General features: G+C 46.1%; 1 protein-coding gene across 3 annotated transcripts; it reads left to right on the top strand.

The window, feature by feature from the left end:
- The first annotated feature begins 13339 nt into the window (after positions 1-13339).
- LOC123404044 lies at positions 13340-24053 on the top strand. 3 transcript variants are annotated; one of them, XM_045097956.1, is made up of 15 exons: positions 13340-13468; positions 14655-14862; positions 15348-15398; positions 15638-15768; positions 15866-15988; positions 16093-16215; positions 19114-19172; positions 19333-19502; positions 20605-20658; positions 21331-21440; positions 21925-22038; positions 22124-22249; positions 22591-22654; positions 23487-23537; positions 23751-24053. In XM_045097956.1, exons 2-13 carry the CDS (start codon positions 14686-14688, stop codon positions 22616-22618), a joined length of 1266 nt encoding a protein of 421 aa, XP_044953891.1. In that variant the 5' UTR covers positions 13340-13468; positions 14655-14685; the 3' UTR covers positions 22619-22654; positions 23487-23537; positions 23751-24053. The 3 variants fall into 3 exon arrangements, with proteins under 3 accessions (XP_044953891.1, XP_044953892.1, XP_044953893.1); XM_045097957.1 differs by lacking the exon at positions 13340-13468 and adding an exon at positions 13497-13637; XM_045097958.1 differs by lacking the exons at positions 13340-13468; positions 15866-15988 and having other exon boundaries at positions 14687-14862.
- Positions 24054-24310: the final 257 nt, after the last annotated feature.

Here is a 24310-nt window from a genome sequence, read left to right on the forward strand (position 1 = left end):
CGCTTGCTTAGCCAGCAGAGCTTGGTTGAACGCCTCTGGGTCCCTAAAACCCATTCCTCCACTTCGCTTGCTATTGCACATTTTCTGCCACGCGATCCAGTGCACCTTCCTTTCTCCATTCATTGCCCCCACCAAAATTTGGATGAGATAGAAGTAAGATTCCGGCACATTTTTTTGGACAGTTGAAAGCAACTCATGGAATAGGTTGGCGTCGCCTGCAGGACCGATTTGATGAGAACTTCTCGTGCTCCTTTGGACAGTCCTTGCCCCTTCCAACCACTCACTTTGCCTTCGGAGCATTCTGTTACATTCCGAAAGGATCCATCCTTGGATCTACCAACCAGTGTGGGTAGACCTAAATATTTCTCACTAAGAGCTTCAGTTTGGATTCCAATGACCCATTTGACATGCTCCTTCATCCCATTTCTGCTTCCCTTCCCGAAAAAGATTGATGATTTCTGCAAGTTCACTTTCTGGCCCGAGGCCTTCTCATAGGTTGTGAGAATCCCCTTAAGGGTATCCATATTTCCTCTCGTCCCTTCGAGGAAAACAATGCTATCATCTGCAAAAAGAAGGTGAGTGATATGGGGGCCAGTGCTCCCAAACTTCACACCAGAGATACGTTTCTCCATTTGAGCTTTCTTCAACATAGCAGAGAAACCCTCCACACAGAAAAGGAAGAGGTACGGTGATAGTGGGTCTCCCTGTCGAAGCCCTCGTGAAGGTAAAAAACTTCTCGATAAACCTCCATTAAGCTTGACCGAGAATCTCACAGAAGTAACACACCACATGATCATAGCTATCCAGTGGTGAGCAAACCCAAACTTTTCCATCATTTGTTCCAGAAAAATCCACTCCACCCTATCATAGGCCTTCATCATATCCAACTTTACCGCGCAGAGATTCTTTTTCTTCCGTTTCCTGGTACGGATGGCGTGGACACATTCATAAGCTACCAACACATTGTCCGTGATGGGTCTACCCGGGACGAAGGCGCTTGTTCCTCCGAGATGAGGGAGGGTAGAATGCCCTTTAGTCTATTCGCCAAGACCTTGGTGCAAATCTTGTACAAAACATTGCATAAAGTGATCGGTCTAAACTGCAAAAGTAACTCCGGTGAGTTAACCTTCGGAATCATCACAATGGTGGTCGAGTTAAAACTCTCCGGGGCCGGAGCACCGCCGAGGAACTCTCTCACAGCCCTGCATACATCCAATTTAATCAGCGACCAGTGTCGTTGATAGAAAAGTGTCGGTAGCCCATCAGGTCCAGGGGCTTTAGTTGGCCCCATCTGAAAAAGAGCCGCCCCAATTTCCTCGTCAGTTATAGGAGCGGTTAAGGCGGTGTTCATCTCTTGAGTCACTGTCATAGGTATATTGTCTAACACCGATTGCCCCTCCGTAGAACCTTCAGACATGAACAGCTTCTCATAAAAGGAGGCTGCCAATTCTCGCATATCCACATCCACGAGCACTTGGTCCCGTCCTCTCTCCTCAGAGCTCGGATGGTGTTCTTCCTTTTGCGGTGAGAGGCTCGGTTCTGGAAATATTTGGTGTTCTGATCACCGGCCCGCAGCCACTCAACCCTAGATCTTTGCTTGTACATCACCTCTTCGCGGTCATAAATCTGTTTGTGCTGTTCTTCCAAAGTCCTGACCTCAAGTGAGGAACCAGTGTTGTTTGCCCTAATACGTGCATCACCTAGTTGTTCTTTAAGTTTAGCTATCTGTTTGCGGATGGATCCGAATACCTGTCTAGCCCACCTTTGCATGCTGCTGAAACCTTTTTGAGCCTATTATGGACAACTTCCAAACCGAGATCACCCGTGTGAGCTTCCTCCCATGCTGCTTGAACCATCCCATCGTACTGTTCATGTTTTGTCCATGCCTCCTCATACTGAAACGGCCTTGGTCCCTTGCATTGGGCAGCTGCTGGAGCCTCAAGAAGATGTACTCCAATCGCCTGGTGGTCCGATTCTTCAGTGACTAGATGCTCGACAAACGTCTTAGGAAAGAGATCAAGGAAGTTCCCTGTGCACGTAGCTCTGTCAAGCCAAACTTGTATGTTTGCTTCCCCTTCTCGCCTATTATTCCATGTATAAGGGTACCCAGTGAAACCCAAGTCTGCTAGGTCACACTCTGCAAGGCAATCACGAAACGCTTCCATCTGCGAGAACGGTCTCGGATTACCCCCTAGTTGATCAGTCAGGAATAGCGCTTCATTGAAATCCCCCACACATATCCACGGAAGATTATCTTGTGCCCGCAGATACCGAATTGCATCCCACGACTTCTTCCTTAGCTCCGTGTTGGGTTCACCATAGAAACCAGTGCATCTATAGTTCTTCCCCTCCCAGACCATCTTCGCATCGATGAAATATTGGCACCACGGCCTGACAGTAACATTCACGTTGTCTCTCCACCACATTGCCAACCCACCACTCAAACCCTTGCAATCCACGGCCACACCACACCTGAACCCCAACCTCCACATAATGCTCTCCATTGCTCGCACCGATTTCTTTGTTTCCGAGAGAAACGCCACCGCTGGGTTGTTAGACCTGATCAGGTCTCTCAGCTCCCCAACTGTCGAGTCCAACCCCAGCCCCCGACAGTTCCAGGATAAGATATTCATGGCGATCGGCGGCCCCTCACTCCGGGGTCCGCCGGTGAAGCATTACCTGAGATGTGCTCAAACACATTGGAGGTCTTCCTCCTAGTACCGCGAACAAACACCTCTCCATCTCCTTGTCTATCTAGAGCATCCTTCGCAACCCATATCTGCTTAGTCCCCCTCTTCCTAGAATCCACACCTGACATAGGGACGGATTGCGTCTAATGTATTGGCATGTACTCTTTTCTTGGATGTCTTCTGAATTTGCCCCTTGCTCTTGTTTCCACCCTATGGCCCCTCGACCCCGAAGCATCAGCAGCCCCACGCGGCTTAGGTTGATAATTCATGTGATGCCCCTCACGCTCCATAGAGGACCAGTCTCCATTGCGCCCCAGGGACGCTTCTTTCTCCCGTTGCTGATCTACAAGTTTGTTCCGCAGGTCCTTCTCCCTCCGGCTCTCCAACTCCGCCCGGAGATCACTCCCCTCCAGTGGGTCACCCGCAGCACGGTGCTTGGCAGGGCTGTTGGGGAACGCCGCAAGGGAAACAAAAATTTTCCTACGCGCACGAAGACCTATCATGGTGATGTCCATCTACGAGAGGGGATGAGTGATCTACGTACCCTTGTAGATCGTACAGCAGAAGCGATTAGAGATCGCGGTTGATGTAGTGGAACGTCCTCACGTCCCTCGATCCGCCCCGCGAACAATCCCGCGATCAGTCCCACGATCTAGTACCGAACGGACGGCACCTCCGCGTTCAGCACACGTACAGCTTGACGATGATCTCGGCCTTCTTGATCCAGCAAGAGAGACGGAGAGGTAGAAGAGTTCTCCGGCAGCGTGACGGCGCTCCGGAGGTTGGTGATGATCTCGTCTCAGCAGGGCTCCGCCCGAGCTCCGCAGAAACGCGATCTAGAGGAAAAACTATGGAGGTATGTGGTCGGGCAGCCGTGAGAAAGTCGTCTCAAATCAGCCCTAAAACCTCCGTATATATAGGTGGGAGGGAGGGGAGGAGGCAGCCTCAAAACCTAAAGGTTTGGCCGAAATTGGAGGTGGAGGAGTCCTACTCCAATCCTACTTGGAGTAGGATTCCACCTTCCCACTTGGAAACTCTTTCCACCTTGTGTTTTTTTCCTTCTCAAACCTTATGGGCCTTAGTGGGAACTTATTCCAGCCCACTAGGGGCTGGTTTATCTCTTCCCATAGCCCATGAGACCCCTTGGGGCGTGACACCCCTCCCGATGGTCCCCGGCACCCCTCCCGGCACTCCCGGTACACTACCGATGAGCCCGAAACTTTTCCGGTAATGCACGAAAACCTTCCGGTAACCAAATGAGGTCATCCTATATATCAATCTTCGTTTCCGGACCATTCCGGAAACCCTCGTGACGTCCGTGATCTCATCCGGGACTCCGAACAACATTCGGTAACCAACCATATAACTCAAATACGCATAAAACAACGTCGAACCTTAAGTGTGCAGACCCTGCGGGTTCGAGAACTATGTAGACATGACCCGAGAGACTCCTCGGTCAATATCCAATAGCGGGACCTGGATGCCCATATTGGATCCTACATATTCTATGAAGATCTTATCGTTTGAACCTCAGTGCCAAGGATTCATATAATCCCGTATGTCATTCCCTTTGTCCTTCGGTATGTTACTTGCCCGAGATTCGATCGTTAGTATCCGCATACCTATTTCAATCTCGTTTACCGGCAAGTCTCTTTACTCGTTCCGTAATACAAGATCCCGCAACTTACATTAAGTTACATTGCTTGCAAGGCTTGTGTGTGATGTTGTATTACCGAGTGGGCCCCGAGATACCTCTCCGTCACACGGAGTGACAAATCCCAGTCTCGATCTATACTAACTCAACGAACACCTTCGGAGATACCTGTAGAGCATCTTTATAGTCACCCAGTTACGTTGCGACGTTTGATACACACAAAGCATTCCTCCGGTGTACGTGAGTTATATGATCTCATGGTCATAGGAACAAATACTTGACACGCAGAAAACAGTAGCAACAAAATGACACGATCAACATGCTACGTCTATTAGTTTGGGTCTAGTCCATCACATGATTCTCCTAATGATGTGATCCCGTTATCAAGTGACAACACTTGCCTATGGCCAGGAAACCTTGACCATCTTTGATCAACGAGCTAGTCAACTAGAGGCTTACTAGGGACAGTGTTTTGTCTATGTATCCACACAAGTATTGTGTTTCCAATCAATACAATTATAGCATGGATAATAAACGATTATCATGAACTAAGAAATATAATAATAACTAATTTATTATTGCCTCTAGGGCATATTTCCAACAGTCTCCCACTTGCACTAGAGTCAATAATCCAGTTCACATCACCATGTGATTCCAACGAATCCAACACCCATATAGTTCTGGGGTCTGATCACGTCTTGCTCGTGAGAGAGGTTTTAGTCAACGGTTCTGAAACTTTCAGATCCGTGCGTTCTTTACAAATATTTATGTCATCTTACAGATGCTGCTAGTACGTGCTATTCGGAAATGCTCCAAATATCTACTCTACTATACGAATCCGTTTCACTACTCATAGTTATTCGGATTAGTGTCAAAGCTTGCATCGACGTAACCCTTTACGACGAACTCTTTAACCACCTCCGTAATCAAGAAAAATTCCTTAGTCCATTAGTTACTAAGGATAAATTTTGACCGCTGCTAGTGATTCAATCATGGATCACTCTCTGTACCTCTCAACAGATTTTGAGTCAAGGCACACATCAGGTGCGGTACACAGCATGGCATACTTTAGATTCTACGGCTAAGGCATAGAAGACGACCTTCGTCTATTCTCTTTATTCTGCCGGGGTCGGGTTTTGAGTCTTACTCAATTCACACCTCACAACGCAACCAAGAACTCCTTCTTTGCTGGTCTATTTTGAACTCTTTCAAAAACTTGTCAAGGCATGCATCTTGTTGAAACTTCTATTAAGCGCTTTCGATCTATCTCCATAGATCTTTGATGCTCAACGTTCAAGTAGTGTAATCCAGGTACTCCTTTGAAAACTTCTTTCAAACAACCTTGTATGCTTTACAGAAATTCTACATTACTTCTGATCCACAATATGTCAACCACATATACCTATCAGAAATTCTATAGTGCTCCCACTCACTTCTTTGGAAATACAAGTTTCTCATAAACCTTGTACAAACCCAAAATCTTTGATCATCTCATCAAAGTGTATATTCCAACTCCGAGATGCTTGCACCAGTCCATTGAAGGATCACTGGAGCTTGCACACTTGCTAGTATCTTTAGGATCGACAAAACCTTCTGGTTGTATCACATACAATGTTTGCTCAAGGAAACCGTCGAGGAAACAATGTTTTGACATCCTACGTGCAATATTTCATAAATAATGCATCAATAACTAACATAATTCTAACAGACCTTTAGCATCGCTACGAGTGAGAAAGTCTCATCATAGTCAACTGTTTGATCTTGTCGAAAACATCTTTGCGACAAGTCGAGCTTTTCATAATAGTGACTTATCACCATCAACGTCTGTCTTCCTTTCAAAGATCCATCTTTACGCAATAGTCTTATGACCATCAAGTAGTCCTTCCAAAGTCTACACTTTGTTTTCATACATGGATCCTCTCTCGGATTTCATGGCTTCCAGCCATTTGTCGGAATCCGGGCCCACCATAGCTTTCTCCATAACTCGTAGGTTCACTGTTGCTCAACAACATGACCTCCAAGACAGGGTTACCGTACCACTATGTAGTAGTACGCGACCTTGTCAACCTACGAGGCTTGTAGTAACTTGATCCGATGCTCGATGATCACCATCATCAGCTTTCACTTCAATTGGTGTAGGCGCCACAGGAACAACTTCATGCGCCCTGCTACACACTGGTTGAAGTGATGGTTCAATAACCTCATCAAGTTCTACTACCCTCCCACTCAATTCTTTCGAGAGAAACCTTTCCCCGAGAAAGGATCCATTTCTAGAAACAAACACTTTGCTTTCGGATCTGAGATAGGAGATGTATCCAACTGTTTTGGATATCCTATGAAGATGCATTTGTCCGCTTTGGGTTCGAGCTCATCATACTGAAACTTTTTCACATAAGTGTCGAAGCCCCAAACTTTCAAGAAACGACAGTTTAGATTTCTCTAAACCTCAGTCTATACTGTGTCATCTCAACGGAAATACGCGGTGCCCTATTTAAAGTGAGTGTGGTTGTCTCTAATGCATAACCCATAAACGATAGTGGTAATTTGATAAAAGACATCATAGTACGCACCATATCAAATAGTGCGTGGCTATGACGTTCAGACACATCATCACACTATGATGTTCCAGGTGGCATGAACCGCGAAACAATTTCCACATTGTCTTAACTGTGTACCAAAAACTCGTAACTCAGATATTCATTTCTATGATCATATCGTAGACAGTTTGTCCTCTTGTTACGACGATCTTCACTCTGAAACGGATTTGAACTTTTCAACATTTCAGACTTGTGATTCATTAAGTAAATACTCCTGTATCTACTCAAGTCATCAGTGAAGTAAGAACATAATGATATCCACTGCGTGCCTCAGTACCTATTGGACTGCATACATCAAAATGTATCACTTCCAACAAGTTACTATCTTATTTCATCTCAATGAAAACAAGGCCTTGCTCATGTGGTATGATTTGCATGTCACTAGTGATTCGAAATCAGGTGAGTACAAAGATCCATCAGCATGGAGCCTCTTCATGCAATTTATACTAACATGACTCAAGCGGCAGTGCCACAAGTAAGTGGTACTATCATCATTAACTCGTATCTTTTGGCACTAATATTATGAACATGTGTAACACTACGATCGAGATTCAATAAACCATTGAAGGTGAATATTCAAGAAAATAGAGTAACCATTATTCTCTTTAAATGAATAATCGTATTGCAATAAACACGATCCAATCATGTTCATGCTTAACGCAAGCACCAAATAACAATTAGTTAGGTTTAACACCAATCCCGATGGTAGAGCGAGCGCGCGACGTTTGATCATATCAACCTTGGAAACACTTCCAACACGTATCGTCACCTCGCCTTTAGCTAGTCTCCGTTTATGCCGTAGCTTTCATTTCGTGTTACCAATCACTTAGCAACCGAATCGGTATCCAATACCCTCATGCTACTAGGAGTACTAGTAAAGTACACATCAACATCATGTATATCAAATACATTTCTTTCGACTTTTGCCAGCTTTCTTTATCTACCAAGTATCTAGAGTTGCTCCGCCTCAGTGACTGTTCCCCTCATTACAGAAGCATTTAGTCTCGGGTTTGGGTTTAATCTTGGGTCTCTTCATTAGTGCAGCAACTGTTTTGCCGTTTCACGAAGTATCCCTTCTAGCCCTTGCCTTTCTTGAAACTTAGTGGTTTTACAAACCATCAACTATTGATGCTCTTTCTTGATTTCTACTTTCGCAGTGTCAAACATCACGAATCGCTCAAGGATCATTGTATCTATCCTTGATATGTTATAGTTCATCACGAAGCTCTCACAGCTTGGTGGCAGTGTCTTTGGAGAACCATCACCATCTCATCTGGAAGATTAACTCCCACTTGATTCAAGTGATTGTCGTACTCAGACAATCTGAGCACACGCTCAACGATTGAGCTTTTCTCCTTTACTTTGTGGACAAAGAATCTTGTTGGAGGTCTCGTACCTCTTAACAAGGGCACAAGCATGAAATCACAATTTCATCTCTTTAGAACATCACTTATGTTCCGTGACGTTTTACAACGTTTTCGGCGCCTTGCTTCTAAGCCATTAAGTATCTTGCACTGAACTATTGTGTAGTCATCAGAAACGTGTATGTCGGATGTTCACAGCATCCACAGACGACGCTCGAGGTGCAGCACACCGAGTGGTGCATTAAGGACATAAGCCTTCTGTGCAGCAACGAGGACAATCCTCGGTTTTACAGACTCAGTCTGCAAAGTTTGCTACTATCAACTTTCAACTAAATTTTCTCTAGGAACATATAAAAACAGTAGAGCTATAGCGCAAGCTACATCGTAGTTCGCAAATACCATTAGACTATGTTCATGACAATTAGTTCAATTAATCATATTACTTAAGAACTCCCACTCAAAAAGTACATCTCTCTAGTCATTTGAGTGGTACATGATCCAAATCCACTATCTCAAGTCCGATCATCACGTGAGTCGAGAATAGTTTCAGTGGTAAGCATCTCTATGCTAATCATATCAACTATACAATTCATGCTCGACCTTTCGGTCTCATGTGTTCCGAGGCCATGTCTGCACATGCTAGGCTCGTCAAGCTTAACCCGAGTGTTCCGCGTGCGCAACTGTTTTGCACCCGTTGTATGTGAACGTTGAGTCTATCACACCCGATCATCACGTGGTGTCTCGAAACGAAGAACTGTAGCAACGGTGCACAGTCGGGGAGAACACAATTTCGTCTTGAAATTTCAGTGAGAGATCACCTCATAATGCTACCGTCGTTCTAAGCAAAATAAGGTGCATAAAAGGATTAACATCACATGCAATTCATAAGTGACATGATATGGCCATCATCACGTGCTTCTTGATCTCCATCACCAAAGCACCGGCACGATCTTCTTGTCACCGGCGCCACACCATGATCATCCATCAACGTGTTGCCATCGGGGTTGTCGTGCTACTTATGCTATTACTACTAAAGCTACATCCTAGCAAAATAGTAAACGCATCTGCAAGCACATATGTTAGTATAAAGACAACCCTATGGCTCCTGCCGGTTGCCGTACCATCGACGTGCAAGTCGATATTTCTATTACAACATGATCATCTCATACATCCAATATATCACATCACATCATTGGCCATATCACATCACAATCATACCCTGCAAAAACAAGTTAGACGTCCTCTAATTTTGTTGTTGCATGTTTTACGTGGTGACCAAGGGTATCTAGTAGGATCGCATCTTACTTACGCAAACACCACAACGGAGATATATGAGTTGCTATTTAACCTCATCCAAGGACCTCCTCGGTCAAATCCGATTCAACTAAAGTTGGAGAAACCGTCACTTGCCAGTCATCTTTGAGCAAAGGGGGTTACTCGTAACGATGAAACCAGTCTCTCGTAAGCGTACGAGTAATGTCGGTCCAAGCCGCTTCAATCCAACAATACCGCGGAATCAAGAAAAGACTAAGGAGGGCAGCAAAACGCACATCACCGCCCACAAAACCTTTTGTGTTCTACTCGAGAAGACATCTACGCATGAACCTAGCTCATGATGCCACTGTTGGGGAACGCCGCAAGGGAAACAAAATTTTTCCTACGCGCACGAAGACCTATCATGGTGATGTCCATCTACGAGAGGGGATGAGTGATCTACGTACCCTTGTAGATCGTACAGCAGAAGCGATTAGAGATCGCGGTTGATGTAGTGGAACGTCCTCACGTCCCTCGATCCGCCCCGCGAACAATCCCGCGATCAGTCCCACGATCTAGTACCGAACGGACGGCACCTCCGCGTTCAGCACACGTACAGCTCGACGATGATCTCGGCCTTCTTGATCCAGCAAGAGAGACGGAGAGGTAGAAGAGTTCTCCGGCAGCGTGACGGCGCTCCGGAGGTTGGTGATGATCTCGTCTCAGCAGGGCTCCGCCCGAGCTCCGCAGAAACGCGATCTAGAGGAAAAACTATGGAGGTATGTGGTCGGGCAGCCGTGAGAAAGTCGTCTCAAATTAGCCCTAAAACCTTCGTATATATAGGTGGGAGGGAGGGGAGGAGGCAGCCTCAAAACCTAAAGGTTTGGCCGAAATTGGAGGTGGAGGAGTCCTACTCCAATCCTACTTGGAGTAGGATTCCACCTTCCCACTTGGAAACTCTTTTCACCTTGTGTTTTTTTCCTTCTCAAACCTTATGGGCCTTAGTGGGAACTTATTCCAGCCCACTAGGGGCTGGTTTATCTCTTCCCATAGCCCATGAGACCCCTTGGGGCGTGACACCCCTCCCGATGGTCCCCGGCACCCCTCCCGGCACTCCCGGTACACTACCGATGAGCCCGAAACTTTTCCGGTAATGCACGAAAACCTTCCGGTAACCAAATGAGGTCATCCTATATATCAATCTTCGTTTCCGGACCATTCCGGAAACCCTCGTGACGTCCGTGATCTCATCCGGGACTCCGAACAACATTCGGTAACCAACCATATAACTCAAATACGCATAAAACAACGTCGAACCTTAAGTGTGCAGACCCTGCGGGTTCGAGAACTATGTAGACATGACCCGAGAGACTCCTCGGTCAATATCCAATAGCGGGACCTGGATGCCCATATTGGATCCTACATATTCTACGAAGATCTTATCGTTTGAACCTCAGTGCCAAGGATTCATATAATCCCGTATGTCATTCCCTTTGTCCTTCGGTATGTTACTTGCCCGAGATTCGATCGTTAGTATCCGCATACCTATTTCAATCTCGTTTACCGGCAAGTCTCTTTACTCGTTCCGTAATACAAGATCCCGCAACTTACATTAAGTTACATTGCTTGCAAGGCTTGTGTGTGATGTTGTATTACCGAGTGGGCCCCGAGATACCTCTCCGTCACACGGAGTGACAAATCCCAGTCTCGATCTATACTAACTCAACGAACACCTTCGGAGATACCTGTAGAGCATCTTTATAGTCACCCAGTTACGTTGCGACGTTTGATACACACAAAGCATTCCTCCGGTGTACGTGAGTTATATGATCTCATGGTCATAGGAACAAATATTTGACACGCAAAAAACAGTAGCAACAAAATGACACGATCAACATGCTACGTCTATTAGTTTGGGTCTAGTCCATCACATGATTCTCCTAATGATGTGATCCCGTTATCAAGTGACAACACTTGCCTATGGCCAGGAAACCTTGACCATCTTTGATCAATGAGCTAGTCAACTAGAGGCTTACTAGGGACAGTGTTTTGTCTATGTATCCACACAAGTATTGTGTTTCCAATCAATACAATTATAGCATGGATAATAAACGATTATCATGAACTAAGAAATATAATAATAACTAATTTATTATTGCCTCTAGGGCATATTTCCAACAAGGGCTCCTCACCTCCCCCTGATCAGCGCCAGTGCGCGATCCCGCCGAGCGGGTAAATTGAGCATGCAAATTGCGTTTAGTTGGTAAGTCTCTCACCCTCCCACTGCCCGATCTACTCCTCTCGCTCTCCCCCATCTGGCCATTGCCAAGACTGCGAGAGCTACCAGCTCCTGCTCCTGATGATCCCTCCTTAAAAGCTTCGATCCGACTGGGCGACCCTCTCAACCAGCCCCCCCACTGATCTGCAGAGTCAATCGGAGGATCGCATGTACCATGCACATGAACCAAACGGCCACACTCAAAGCAGAAGTGGGGAATCCTTTCGTAGTGGAAATCATACCACGTTCCCTGTTTATCCTCCAGTGAGGATTTCAAAAGGAAACCCCTAACCAGAGGTTCATAGACCGAAATCTTGTCTCTAACCCTCAGATGTTCCCCGCGTGCTCTTCCTTCAGAATCAACGTCAACCTTCACCACTTCGCCCAGCCAATTACCGAGCGCATTGCCGAACGTGTTGTTCCTTTTCCCAGGGGGTAGATCTCGCACTTGAACCCACACATCAATCGTGTCAAAGAGCATCTTGGAGGGCCTGGTGTTACCATCATACTCCTTCAAAATCAGGACGTTGAAATCGTACTGCCAGGGTCCATTGTTCATTGCATGTTTCCAATCTCCCTCACTGCCAAATTGTACCTCGAAGATATTTCCCCCAAGGTCCCGAAACCTTGCCTCCTTGTGTAAACCCCAAGCTCTTTGCATGGATCTTTCCACCACTTTCCTGTTCAAAGGCCTTGCCGTGCACGCTTTGCCAATTGCCGCCCAACGCGGGGGCTTGATCATCTTCTCCACCGGCTCTTCAAACACAATCCCTTCTGCCTTCTTCTCCAATAGCACCATACTCCCTAATCTGTCAGACAGACTTGCGGCAGGGTCCGGGGTCTTGCTCTCCACCGGGGACCGAGAAGATCCTTGGCTAGCAGATCCAACCTGCAGACGCGCCCTGGGTGTGGCCGCCGCCGCAGTCTTCTCCATTGTCTTCTCCGCCATCAGCTCCGCTCCTGGCAAAGAGATCACCCGATCCGCAGCAAGGGTTGTGCAGTCCCCCCCCCCCCCCCCCCCCCGTGTCGCTACCGGATTCAGAACCACCCCCGTCATGCGAAAACCCTAACCCTAGCGCGAGAAGCCAATCGCCATGCGATCGCCCCCCTAATCGCCAGAGCGGTTTTCTCGCGTGGTGGACCCTCAATCCCGCTAACTTGTCGCTCGGTGGTAAAATGTGAATTTCACTCTTTTACTTTTACCACTTTTCACGGGAAAAATCATTAGATGACAAGCAAACATCAAGCTGATCCAGACCAGAGAGCGATGAAAAATATCTGAAACGACCAAACAGAGCCGCTTCATTCGAAAGAAATCGAGCCCATCCTATTTCAATGACTGTGATCTTAAATCCGAAATCTGTCGAACCACCCGACACGTCCGCAGGCCCGCGTTTAAACCGTACCGCACTCGCGCTTGCTGTGCCACCCTCCCTTCCCCTCTTACACTTTACGCGCCTCTCTCTCCTCCTTCCCCTCTCTCGCCAATTCCCCATTCCCACCACCCCACCGCACCCCACCATCGCCACGCCGCCCCCATTCGGCCCCAAACCCCCCTCGGATCGGGAGGAGCCGGCGGCGAGCGGCGGGAAACCCTGCTATTCCCCTCCTGACCGCCCCCGCGCGCCCTGGTGAGCTGCCTCTGCTGCCATCCCGCCGCAGCCCCTTCTCGCCCCGTTCTCTTCGCTGCTTGACCGTGGGAGCGAGGTTCTCTGTAGCGCTCAGTGATTTGTTGCTGCCGATTTTGGTTGCCGTGTCGTGCATGGATGGAGGCTCCGACTGAGATCGTGAGGTGTCGAGGTGCGATTTTTTCGTTGTTGCGTGAGATGCTCGCTCGGTGCGTTCGTTCTGTTTGGTGGCGGATCGACGAGGCCAATGCGGTTGCTGATTTCTGTGATATCGCCGTGCGTGCGTACAGGTTCAGCGTGTGTGCGACGCCATGGCTTGACTGATACGATCACGCGATGCTGCTTCTGCTGGTTGGTTGGTTGGTTGGTCGGTCGTTCTCTCCTAGTCCTAGGAGCTAGTTGGTTGGTTAGTGCTAAACTGCTAATTAAGCTGTAAACTGTTCGTGGATTAGTGCTGATTTAGTGATTTTTATTATGTTGTAAATTTAAGTTATCCCACGGTGGAAACAATGATCATGAGGTGGTATGTGCCTGTGGAAGTAGGTTTTTTGAAATTTCCATCGTCATATGGAATTTTGTGGGAACACTGCAGTTTCCCCGAGCCATTTTTATCTTTCTGTAGATAATGAAGAAACATCTCCCCTGGCCCTAGACTATCTTTTCTAGGAGTAATTTTTTATTACGTGAATCTCCAATCTGGGTGGGTGCTGTCTGTTAGTTGGTGTGGGTGTGGTGCGACGTGCTGAATGATGTGTACTTGCTTTGGTCATGGCTTCTATGTGCACTTAAGATACTGTGATGTTGATGTGTTCACCATATTTCTGTTCATTTCCAGTGAGTAGTTTCATATTACATCTATTTTGTCTTGTTTATTACATGCTGTAGTATGAATGTACGATGCGTACATACATACATACATGTACGGGATATGATGATTTCCATGTCAAGTGAGTGCACAGTTTGGTTTACAGATACTTGGATGCCCTCATTTCTATCAATACAACGCAACCAGTCATTGCATTTTCCTCTTATTACGTGGTTGCATTTTGTGCAAAGTATTAACTCCAATGTATTTACTGACCTGTTATCCTGTCAAAACTGTCTCACCCCTTATGTAAGTCGGATTCTTTATACTTTGAGAAAGGTACCATATGACATAAGTTTTACTTGTTTATTGTTTTCAATGCAGATTAACAGAAACTGATATTGAACAGTACAAGATGCCTGTAAGCTTTAAATATTGGGATGACTGCTTGGATCCGGATGATATTCGATTAATGTGGGCAGATCCTCATGTAAGCAAAGAGTGGATTGACGCTGGGGAAGAACAGGGACAGAAAGTTCACCTATCACGGGATCCTGATGGCGAGGCATATCTGACACAAACTGAAATTATGGTGGGTGATCAGCCTAACTGTGTAAACCTTTGTTATCAGTAGCTGTTGGATACCTGTACTGTTTGCTAGATCATCTGTTTTTTGAAGCTGAATTTCTGCATTTCTAAGATGACCACTTTTAGAAAACAAAATGTCTGACATATCCAGTCTATCCATTATTTGGTTTACTCATTTTAATATCACTTTATATCTGAGATGCTAGAGTTGGCACTAAAAGCAGGCTATCAGTAGTGGCTAGTGAATTTGTTGCTGAAGCTTAACCAAGATAAATGCTATCTCTGCTATGAGATAAGTGGTCAAACATGGTATATTCAAGGAAGTGGTTAAATGACTGCTTAAAAGTTTATTACTGCATTGCTGAAGTTTGCCGAGCTATGAAAAATAATCGCAAAGCGGGGGTCTATTGGTTCTATTAATTATTATGTTTGTTGTTTGCATAATGCTGGGTTTGAACTATTCTTACATACACCAATTAATTCTTTCAGGCAGTTGCTGCAATTACTGTTCAGAGGCATTTCAAATCACAGCTAGACCCGGTATTGATTCTATTGCTCTATGTTTTATCATTATTTGCACTTTTGTGTCGATAATCGGAAAAGTGAGTGCTGCAGTACAACTGTATGCTAATATATGTTTCATGACACATTGTCTTCGGTAGAAGAGTAAGAAATTATGTGAGTATGAGACATGATGATTCTGGTGTTAGAGTTCAGCTTTCTTGTTATCGGTAACTATCCTGGTGCACTTTGCTAAGCATGCTACTTATTTTGTGCAGTATATGATAGGTGCCCTTGCAGAACTTGCTAGTGGAAGGAGGCTCTTTGTGGATAACTATGATCACAAGACCAAGGAGACTAAGATGGGCATAATGCAGGTGACACCAGAAGTTGCTCAATGGCTTGGCAGGTACACAACAGTCAACAAACCTGGTTAACTTAATTTCTGTATCTTCCTTTCTCATGTACGTTCTTTAACTGAACTTGTTTTCATCATTTCTGATAAGGGAACTGGGTTACAAGAATTATGACATTGAACTTGAAGACAATATTGATTTACTCTACTGGCCTTTTATAAATGTTTACTTTGGTGCTGCTTATGCAAAGTGGCTCTTCTCATGTGATGAAAAGTATGAATTTCTCTGGCAGATTATGTTTCACTATTGAATTTAATATACTTTGTCAAACTGTATCTTTCTACTGGTAAACACAATTATTTGGCAAAATGCTGCAGAGAAAGAAGTGAAGAATTTGTCGTTAGAGCTTACAAGGGAGGCAAAAAGAAAGCTACTCACAAGTCATCTGCCCCCATTTTCCAACGTTATCTTTATGTGAAAGAGACCTTGCTCTCTATGAGGTTTTATTCTTAAAAATCTCTCTCCATATTCAACTTCCAACATTGTTATGTTGTTCAGTTATACTTTGTTTCTCTTATACTTTGTGGTCTATTAAGGTCCTGTCTTTAAGGTTTTGAGCTTAAATATATAAGCCTAGTAAGACCTCAAGTTTGGTGAAAATTGTATGAGGCTTTGATCTCCCCGAAATAATGGAACCATAAGCCACAACCTTACTTATTTTGACATGATATAAGTTCACAGTAGCTTTAATCTTAAGTTTCACCTCTATAAATTGCGACAAGAGAATTATAAGGGTGTAAGCGGGCATGGACACCCCGCTGGGCCGTGCCGTGAAAAAGCTTACTAATTGCGATGCAGACTGACTACTTTGACTCCCGTGGTTTTAAGTGGCTTGCCACATATCTCGCAAGAAACCGATAGTGCAATCACCGCCTCCAGTCGCCTGCCTTGTTGTTGCAGGCACCATCCCAGTCCTTCACTGTACTCCTGTCTGTACCCACAACCCACTATAGCAGGATAGTGCAAACTTCTGTAGCCGCTGCAGCATTCTAGTTAAATTAGTAGCACATCATCATTTCCTAACGTACCAGGCCTCTCGTGTCGCTCCCCTCGCGGGCGACACGGGCGACACGGGAGGAGCCAACGACCGCCGCCAGTGTCTCGCCCCGTGCCCGTCCTCCCCTCCGCTGCCGCAGGTGGTCGGCGCCGAGCTAAGCCCGTGCGTGCGACGTGGTGGCGGAGGGCCTCTCCCCTCTCCCCCGGATCCATGGGTAGCGCGGGCGCCCAGATCCGCGGCGGCGCGGCCCCCACTTCGGCGCACGGCGGCGCGGCGTCCCGACGGCGACGCCTGTGGTGGTGCCAGTGGGAATCGGCCGGATGCATAGGGGACGGCGGTGGCCGGGGTGGCGGCACGCCCGTTGGTCCGACCGGTTCCGATATCGGATCTGGTGACTACCGGACGGCGCGGGGGGTGGCGGCGGCCCGGCGTGGCCGTCGATCTGGACGCGGTGGTGCCGGTGGCTCTTTGCTGGCCTGCCGGAGCTCCAGGGGTATCTTCGTCTCCGTCCTGATCTGCTTCGGTTCGTGCTAGATCCGGCCCAGGGAGACCCATCTCCCGGTGCTGGCTGCATGGATCTGGCGGCGGCGGCGGCTGGATCCTTTTGGTCTAGTCTCCGACAAAGAAGGCGGTGATCCGTGCACAAAAGTTGGATGGAGGTTCTTCGAGTGGATCCGGGTGAAAACCTTGTTTTCGGCTTGATGCCAAGACCGACGATGGCAGCACTCTTTTGTGTCGTTACCTTCTTGAAGGCATCGCTGTGGAGAAGCTCCAGACCTCTATCCTCTACCTCCGGGGGAAACCCTAGATCAGTAGATCAGATGACGGTGTCGCGTTGGCGTCGTTTCCTCCTTGGGGGCGTCATTCTTGGAGGCGTACACGGGACCGAGGGACCAGTGGGCGGCTTCTTTGATGGAGTGGTGCTTCATCTTACCCATTGATGGCGGCGGATCTCGGCGGCGTGGCACAGTGGAGACTCTGTGCCCGATGTGCGGAGATGGACTCGCGCGGGAGGAGGTAGCTATCTGGCGTCATGGTGACGTCGATGGCAGAGTGGCCAGACAAGGTAGTAACCTCGGTATTTGCTCTGAAGACGACCCGTGGAAGATGGCGATGACGACACATGCGAGTGCATCAGACCGGTTTGTGCCCCAGACCCGGTATGTGGCTCGGCTGGGGCTTCCGGCTTTTGATGTTAGTCTTAGGTGAGTGGTCTGGGTATTTGGCCCAGCTAGCACCCCTTCATCATATGGATAGGAGTAGCGACAGATATTGCCAAGATGGCGGATTCAGGCATATTGTTGTAATACTTTGTAAGGTCCTTGAAAATAATCAATAAAGTGGCCGGATGCACCTTCCATAAGTAGAGGCCCGGGATCATCCTCCTTTTCTAAAAAAAAGTGAAATTAGTAGCATGGATTTCAAGTCGCTCGACTAGTCGCGACTAGTCGCGACTAGTAGCGACTAGTCTATGAGTCGCAACAACAAGGTCGACTCAACTTAGTGTCGACTCGAAAAGCGAGTCATGACTAGTCGCAACTACAGGCTTGACTCTTTCCGAGTCACTATCCCTGAGCGACTCGCTTGAGTCGCGACTCGAAAACCATGATTCGTAGTGGTCAAGTGCATTGTCCGCTCTAATCGCTGATGTACACTTCTGGCGGTGGGCGGGAAGCCGCAACCCAGTTCGCAATCACCCCAAGAGAATTATCATGTAGGCCTACTATTATTGTGGCATTTATACTGTAGCAATCTGCAACTGCTAATATTTTGTTACCTTTTCAATTAATCATTTATGTTCACCTAACATGCCAAATTTCAAGCTAATGCAATAATCTGTTTTTTTGGTTTCACAACAACCCAAAGGATGTTTCTTGATGATTGTATCATTAAGGCATATACAATGCAAGTGCGTAGAGAGGTGTTTAATGAAAGAAACAATTTTCTTGCCGCTTATGACTGATAAGGTGCTAATCTTGTACTCCCTCTGTACCTAAATAATTGTAGTTGGGGAGAACTACTAGTTCTCCCCAACTACAATTATTTAGGTACAGAGGGAGTAGTATACGTGCTTGTATGTGAGAAAGTGACTCTTGCATGTGTGCTAAATGATGTGGACTTTTATATCTCTAAGCACCGATATAAAACATCTTTCTGTGCAGTGCACATTTCCTAAGTAAACTATATGAATTGCAACTCCCTATAACCCATCAAATGTAGAAATTGTTTCCTGAATGAAAGTCCAGAAGTTATGATTTTACACAAAGGCTATTTATTTGTCTCATCTTAGATCCAGGATCGAACTTGTTGATGAACTGTTTCTCACTTTTTTTGTTGGTAGACAACCAGACAGTTTCAATGAGCTGGCTCCTGATCTCCTAGAAAATTCATCAACTGCAGGTTACATTTTGCTTCGTTGATTTTTTGTGTTTATTTAGTATTTTTAGATTCAAGGAATGTGAAATATAAGCAAAAGTTAAAAAATGCTGGTCCCTATTTTGATTCCAGAAAAGCTTCTTACTAGATTCAACAAGTAATCTGGTTATCATCTTTGTGTCAGGAACACAGCTGGTATATTGGGATTCCAAAGTGTCAGTACAAGATATGGATGGAATGTGGAGTCAGCCTGACGTGTCGAAGGAGTGGACAAATTCTGGGGAGCGGCGTGGTAATGTCAGATTTTCGCATGATGCCAAGAAGAGACCATATCTTTCTCGAGTTGAGGTTAAGGTATGGCTGGTTCTTAATAGTTGTACAGTTACTTAACATTGTCACTAATAGGGTGCCCTCTTTGCCGTGCTAAAACTTAACAAACATATGTTTGTACGTAAAGCTACAGTTAAACTTCTGCATATTCTTGTGCTGGTAAGGTTCGGACTTTAATTTCATCAAAAGAACTGATCATGTGGATGCCATGTAACAATACTAGTATGGGTTACATAGCCCATACCTGGCCAAACGGGCCGGCCCGGCCCGGCACGGCCTGGCCCACCGTAATCGTGCCCGGCACGGCATGGCCTGCCCTGGGCCCGATTATATACGGGCCGTGCCGTGCCGGCCCGTGTGCTGGCCTCCCAGGCCCAAGCACAGCACGTGGCCTAATCGGGCCGGCCCACGGCACGCTGGGCCCGCGGCACGCTGGCCGATTTTATTAAAAAAAAAATCCCAGCCCCTCTCCCGTCCAGATCCCGTCCAAATCCTGCCCCCGCTCCCGCCTTTTCCCGCCCCCTCTCCCGCCCCCACAGCCTTTCCCGCCCCCGCTCCCGCCCTCTCCCGCCCCCGCAGCCTTTCCCGCCCCCGCTCCCCCCCTTTCCCGCCCCCGCAGCCTTTCCCGCCCCCGCTCCCCCTTTCCCGCCCTCGCGGTCGCCCTTTCCCGCTCTCGCGGCTCGTCGCGCTGCACTTCGCTGGCTCGCTGCAGTGCCAGGCCACCTAATCGTGTCGTGCCGGGCTGGCACGCGAGCTGGGGGTGGCGGCCCAGGCACGGCCCATGGCGTGCTCGTGCCTGGCCCGGGTACGATTAGGCCGTGCCGGACCCGGCCCGTGTCGTGCCTGGCCTGCGGGCAGTCGGCCCGGCCCGGCAGGCACGGCCCGTTTGGCCAGGTTTGACATAGCCCATATTTCAGTACAGCTGTGACTACAGTGTTGTGTGCGCTTTTCTATCATGCAATACCAAGTGTGAAGGCGAAATATTGTTCATAGAGCCATTCCATTAGTTCACACCTTATTCGATACAACAGCCCTGTCTCTATATCATATCATCAGTATAGTTTTTGTAATGATGAATTTAGCCACAAATGCACAGTTCTATATGTGATTCTGAATTTGATCTCAGGCTGTTGCTGAAATAATCATATCTCGCCATTTCAGCTCAAGAGGAGTAAAGCCGGTAAGTTTTGGGTTGATAGTCAGTGAATTCTCTTCCAGTATAACAGGATATCATCATAATGTGTCAATGTCTAATGATATTATGTTCGAGCTTGCTTAAACTTGTTGCTCTTGTATGTATGATAAATTGGGATTTCTCTTATTGCGCATCTTGCAAACTTGCTTACACATGTTGCTCTTGTATCTGGTCATCAACTGAGACTTCCCTTGTAGCAAATCTGTGATGTGTTGAAATGCCAATACCCGTGCATCCTGTAGAACCATTCAGCTCTTAAAGCTCTGTTTTGTTGCATGCATTTGTATTGCATTTCGATGGTCTACGTAAATACGCATAGTACTGTAGCATGAGTGATCATCACATACTGTGCTCATCATGTTTTGGCTCTCAATTCATGAAACAGTACATTAACCACATTTCTTGTGTTGCTTAGTAATCATAATTTTCCTTTGTTTCCCTCTTTCTTCAAACATTTGAAAAATTTGAATGTCTGCTAATTGCATTAGCATCCATCTCCTTGCAAAATTAGTGACTAGAGAAATTTCCAACTGATAGACGCCTTTAGGGCTATCCCAGTAGCAATAAATATATTATCTGAATTTCCTATGGCCAGTTCTATAAGCCCCTGCATCCTAACATTTGTTGAACTCTCCGTTCTGTTTCAAATCTGCATAGAAAGCCCTAGCTGCTCTCGCAGAGGTGTGCAGTATGCGCTTTGTCCATGGAGTACGTTCTCGGACAGGATTGATGGGAATAGATTACCCTACTGCCGCATGGCTTTACAGGTGAGCGTGACATTGCGCCTAGCCGTTTACCTGCAGATTTTATCCAAACAATTAATGGTGAGGTGATTGGGGAATCTGAGTAGGACCTCAACATTCTAAACAATATTGTTCGTCCCGACAAACCTGAAACTCTGCTTTATCAGTTATCCTTGCTTTACATATTATGTTATCCTTACACGGGATGGCTGAACTACAGTTTGTTTTAAGCTTCTGAACTACAGTTTTGGCATATACTGTTTCATACATACATATTTGGTGATTGAAGTACAAAATGTAATACGTTAATTGTTTTGATCTGCTACTTTCGTCTACTTCAGAAGTCAGACAATCATAGCAAGTACTGGTATAATAATCTGGAATCTAACTGCATTGAGTTGGTTGCATAGACTACCAGAAGAAGATGCATTGGCACTGCTCTTTCCGACTTTTCTATTACAGTTTCCATGTAGTTGTACTCACTTGCAGTTTGGATTTGAGTATGTAGAGATTGTGGCTATACGGCATACACAGTCAGCTCGGTGGATGATCTCTACAATCCATTTGCATCAATGTACTTCGGAGCAGCTTACTTGGGATGGTTGTCGCGATATGAGGGAAGGTCTGTCTAAAAGGATGAAGCACAATATATTTCATCTTAGTGCATAATAAACAACAAACTGACACATATATGTTCCTCTGTCCAGGGAGAGGAGCCATGAATTCATTGTTCAAGCTTATCTTGGGGGACCAGACAAAGTTAACCTTCAGGAGACTGGACCTTACTGGAAGAAATTTCTGGAGGCTTTAAGACACTATGAAGATCCGAAGAAGTATGTTTTCTCTTGCTGTTTAACTTAGAACGAGATTCAGAATTATAGTGTGATTTATTCTCCTATCATAACTTGGCTATCCAAGTAGTCAGCATAGTCTACTAACATTTTCAAACATGTACCCTCTCACATAAGAGATTCTATATAAGATACTAGTATGTACTTCCTCTGTCCCAAATTATAAGAGCCTACCAAAAACGTCTTATAATTTAGGACAGAGGTAGTAATATCTATTTGTAACTGCAAGCAATACTAGGACTTCAAACTTGATATTATCTTAAATGGATTTGGTTTTAACGTGACTTGTAATCGCTAATTGAACTGTCTATCCACCTTTTCAGGGACCAGACGAGCTGCTGTATTTTGTAAAATCGTGATGTGTTCATATGATTTTGTTTACTGAAGGTATTATTCTTTCCAAGCCTTTTTGTCTAATCAACTTTGCTACTTCAGATTTTGTCAGCAAGAGATGTTCATGGTTCTATCTGCTATCTACTCTTACTCAAAGTACAAAACTTGCTGTTAGTATGAATGATCTGTCAGTACTTTATTTATTTCTCTGGTATTGTGTGCCAGTTCATGATTTAAACGTGCAAAATGTCAGGCTTGCATATTTGTGCCTAGTCCCCGTTACCAGCAGTGTAATTTTTGCCGAAAGAAAGACAGCAGTGCTGTTTCTCAGTTGATCAAGGAGTAAAATCGTACAGGATAACCTTGCAACTGAAAACAAAAGCCGAAACAAGGTAAACTACAGCCTGGGACTAAAAGCCGGAATAGCAGTGCTGCCAAATAACTAGCAGCATATTCACTTCACGGTTTATGTATGATAGTGCGTTCAGAACGTCCACTTTTGTGGACAACAATCTGTTTCCTTGTTGAGTAGTTGTAGAACGAGTGGGCATCATGAGACGCAGATGGTCCTATCCCATTCCCTACCAGTTCAGGATGGATGTCATACCACCCAACCAGTACCCTATAGCATACCCTTTACTCCTGAACTGTTAGCCCTGTGCCCCTTAACAGCTGCCTGGAACTGACAGATAAGCAGCAGTTGAATTGCATCATTGCACTTCATTTATAGATCCTCATTTTCTACCAAGCTGATCGAAGAGTGTGAAACCACTAGTGAATGAGACGACTAGCCATTTTATTCCTGTACATGCATAAGATTCCAGCAAGACTAGTACACAGTACACTGTATCCAGGCATATAACTTCTTTTTTGGCGTTTAATGCAGACCGCAGGCTGTAACTAGCAAAGCTTCGTTTTCACCGTCTTGTAACTGAAGGTAACTCGGATTCAAATAATCCATGTAGCGGTAAACACTTGCGTCTATAAATTTTGCTGGCCTTTTGGTGGGGCTGGTTGTTTCAAGCTAACTTTTTATCCTGTGTAGCCTGTACATTTTATTTGATTTGAAAATAATGCACTGTTTAGTAAGGCTTTCTGCTCGAGGATCATTTTTGTATGAAGGGCTTATCAGTGATCTGCCGCATTTCAGATTTCCTCCCCGAGGACTCGACACTGATGAGCGATGCACTTGCATCGACTACACAGGGGATACCCACCCGGCCACCCGCGTAGATCTTGTAATCTTTGCTCTGGTCATGTGTCAAGTTTGATTGATAGAGCCATGCCCGCCCTGCTTCTGCTCATATCCGTTTTGCTTCCATTGTGAAGTGCACTTTTGCTGTACAGAAAATTATTACTTTTTCTCCCAAATTGTGAAGTGCACTTTTGTTATCATGTTAGGGCTTTCCGATTTCCAAAGCGGAATTGACAGTATCAACTTGAACCATCGTAACTGATACAATCCCGACTAGCTAGGGCCGGACTGTGATGTGTTTAGCTCCATCGGGACAATATCTACCAGCTTACAACAAAGAGTACATGTGAGCTTGCTGGACAGATTCACCGGATTCTTCCCGTAGCAGGCCTTGCTGATGCTGCCAATCAATCCGGGTCGGTCCTAGCCGTTAGCTTGTATGCATGATTCGTTGGTTTTTTGTGCTTATCAACGATACTCTACTACTCAGGCACGTGACGTGACTAGCACCCACA

This window comes from Hordeum vulgare, chromosome 6H (assembly GCF_904849725.1).
Source record: "Hordeum vulgare subsp. vulgare chromosome 6H, MorexV3_pseudomolecules_assembly, whole genome shotgun sequence".
Classification (NCBI taxonomy): domain Eukaryota; kingdom Viridiplantae; phylum Streptophyta; class Magnoliopsida; order Poales; family Poaceae; genus Hordeum; species Hordeum vulgare.

Bases quoted from the DNA above. Each gene is read 5' to 3' on its own strand.
- LOC123404044 (XM_045097956.1), top strand. From the start codon at position 14,686: ATGCCTGTAAGCTTTAAATATTGGGATGACTGCTTGGATCCGGATGAT. The intron at 16,216-19,113 runs GTTTTATTCTTA...TTTTGTTGGTAG, and splicing joins GAGACCTTGCTCTCTATGAG to ACAACCAGACAGTTTCAATG. The intron at 22,039-22,123 runs GTCTGTCTAAAA...TCCTCTGTCCAG, and splicing joins TTGTCGCGATATGAGGGAAG to GGAGAGGAGCCATGAATTCA.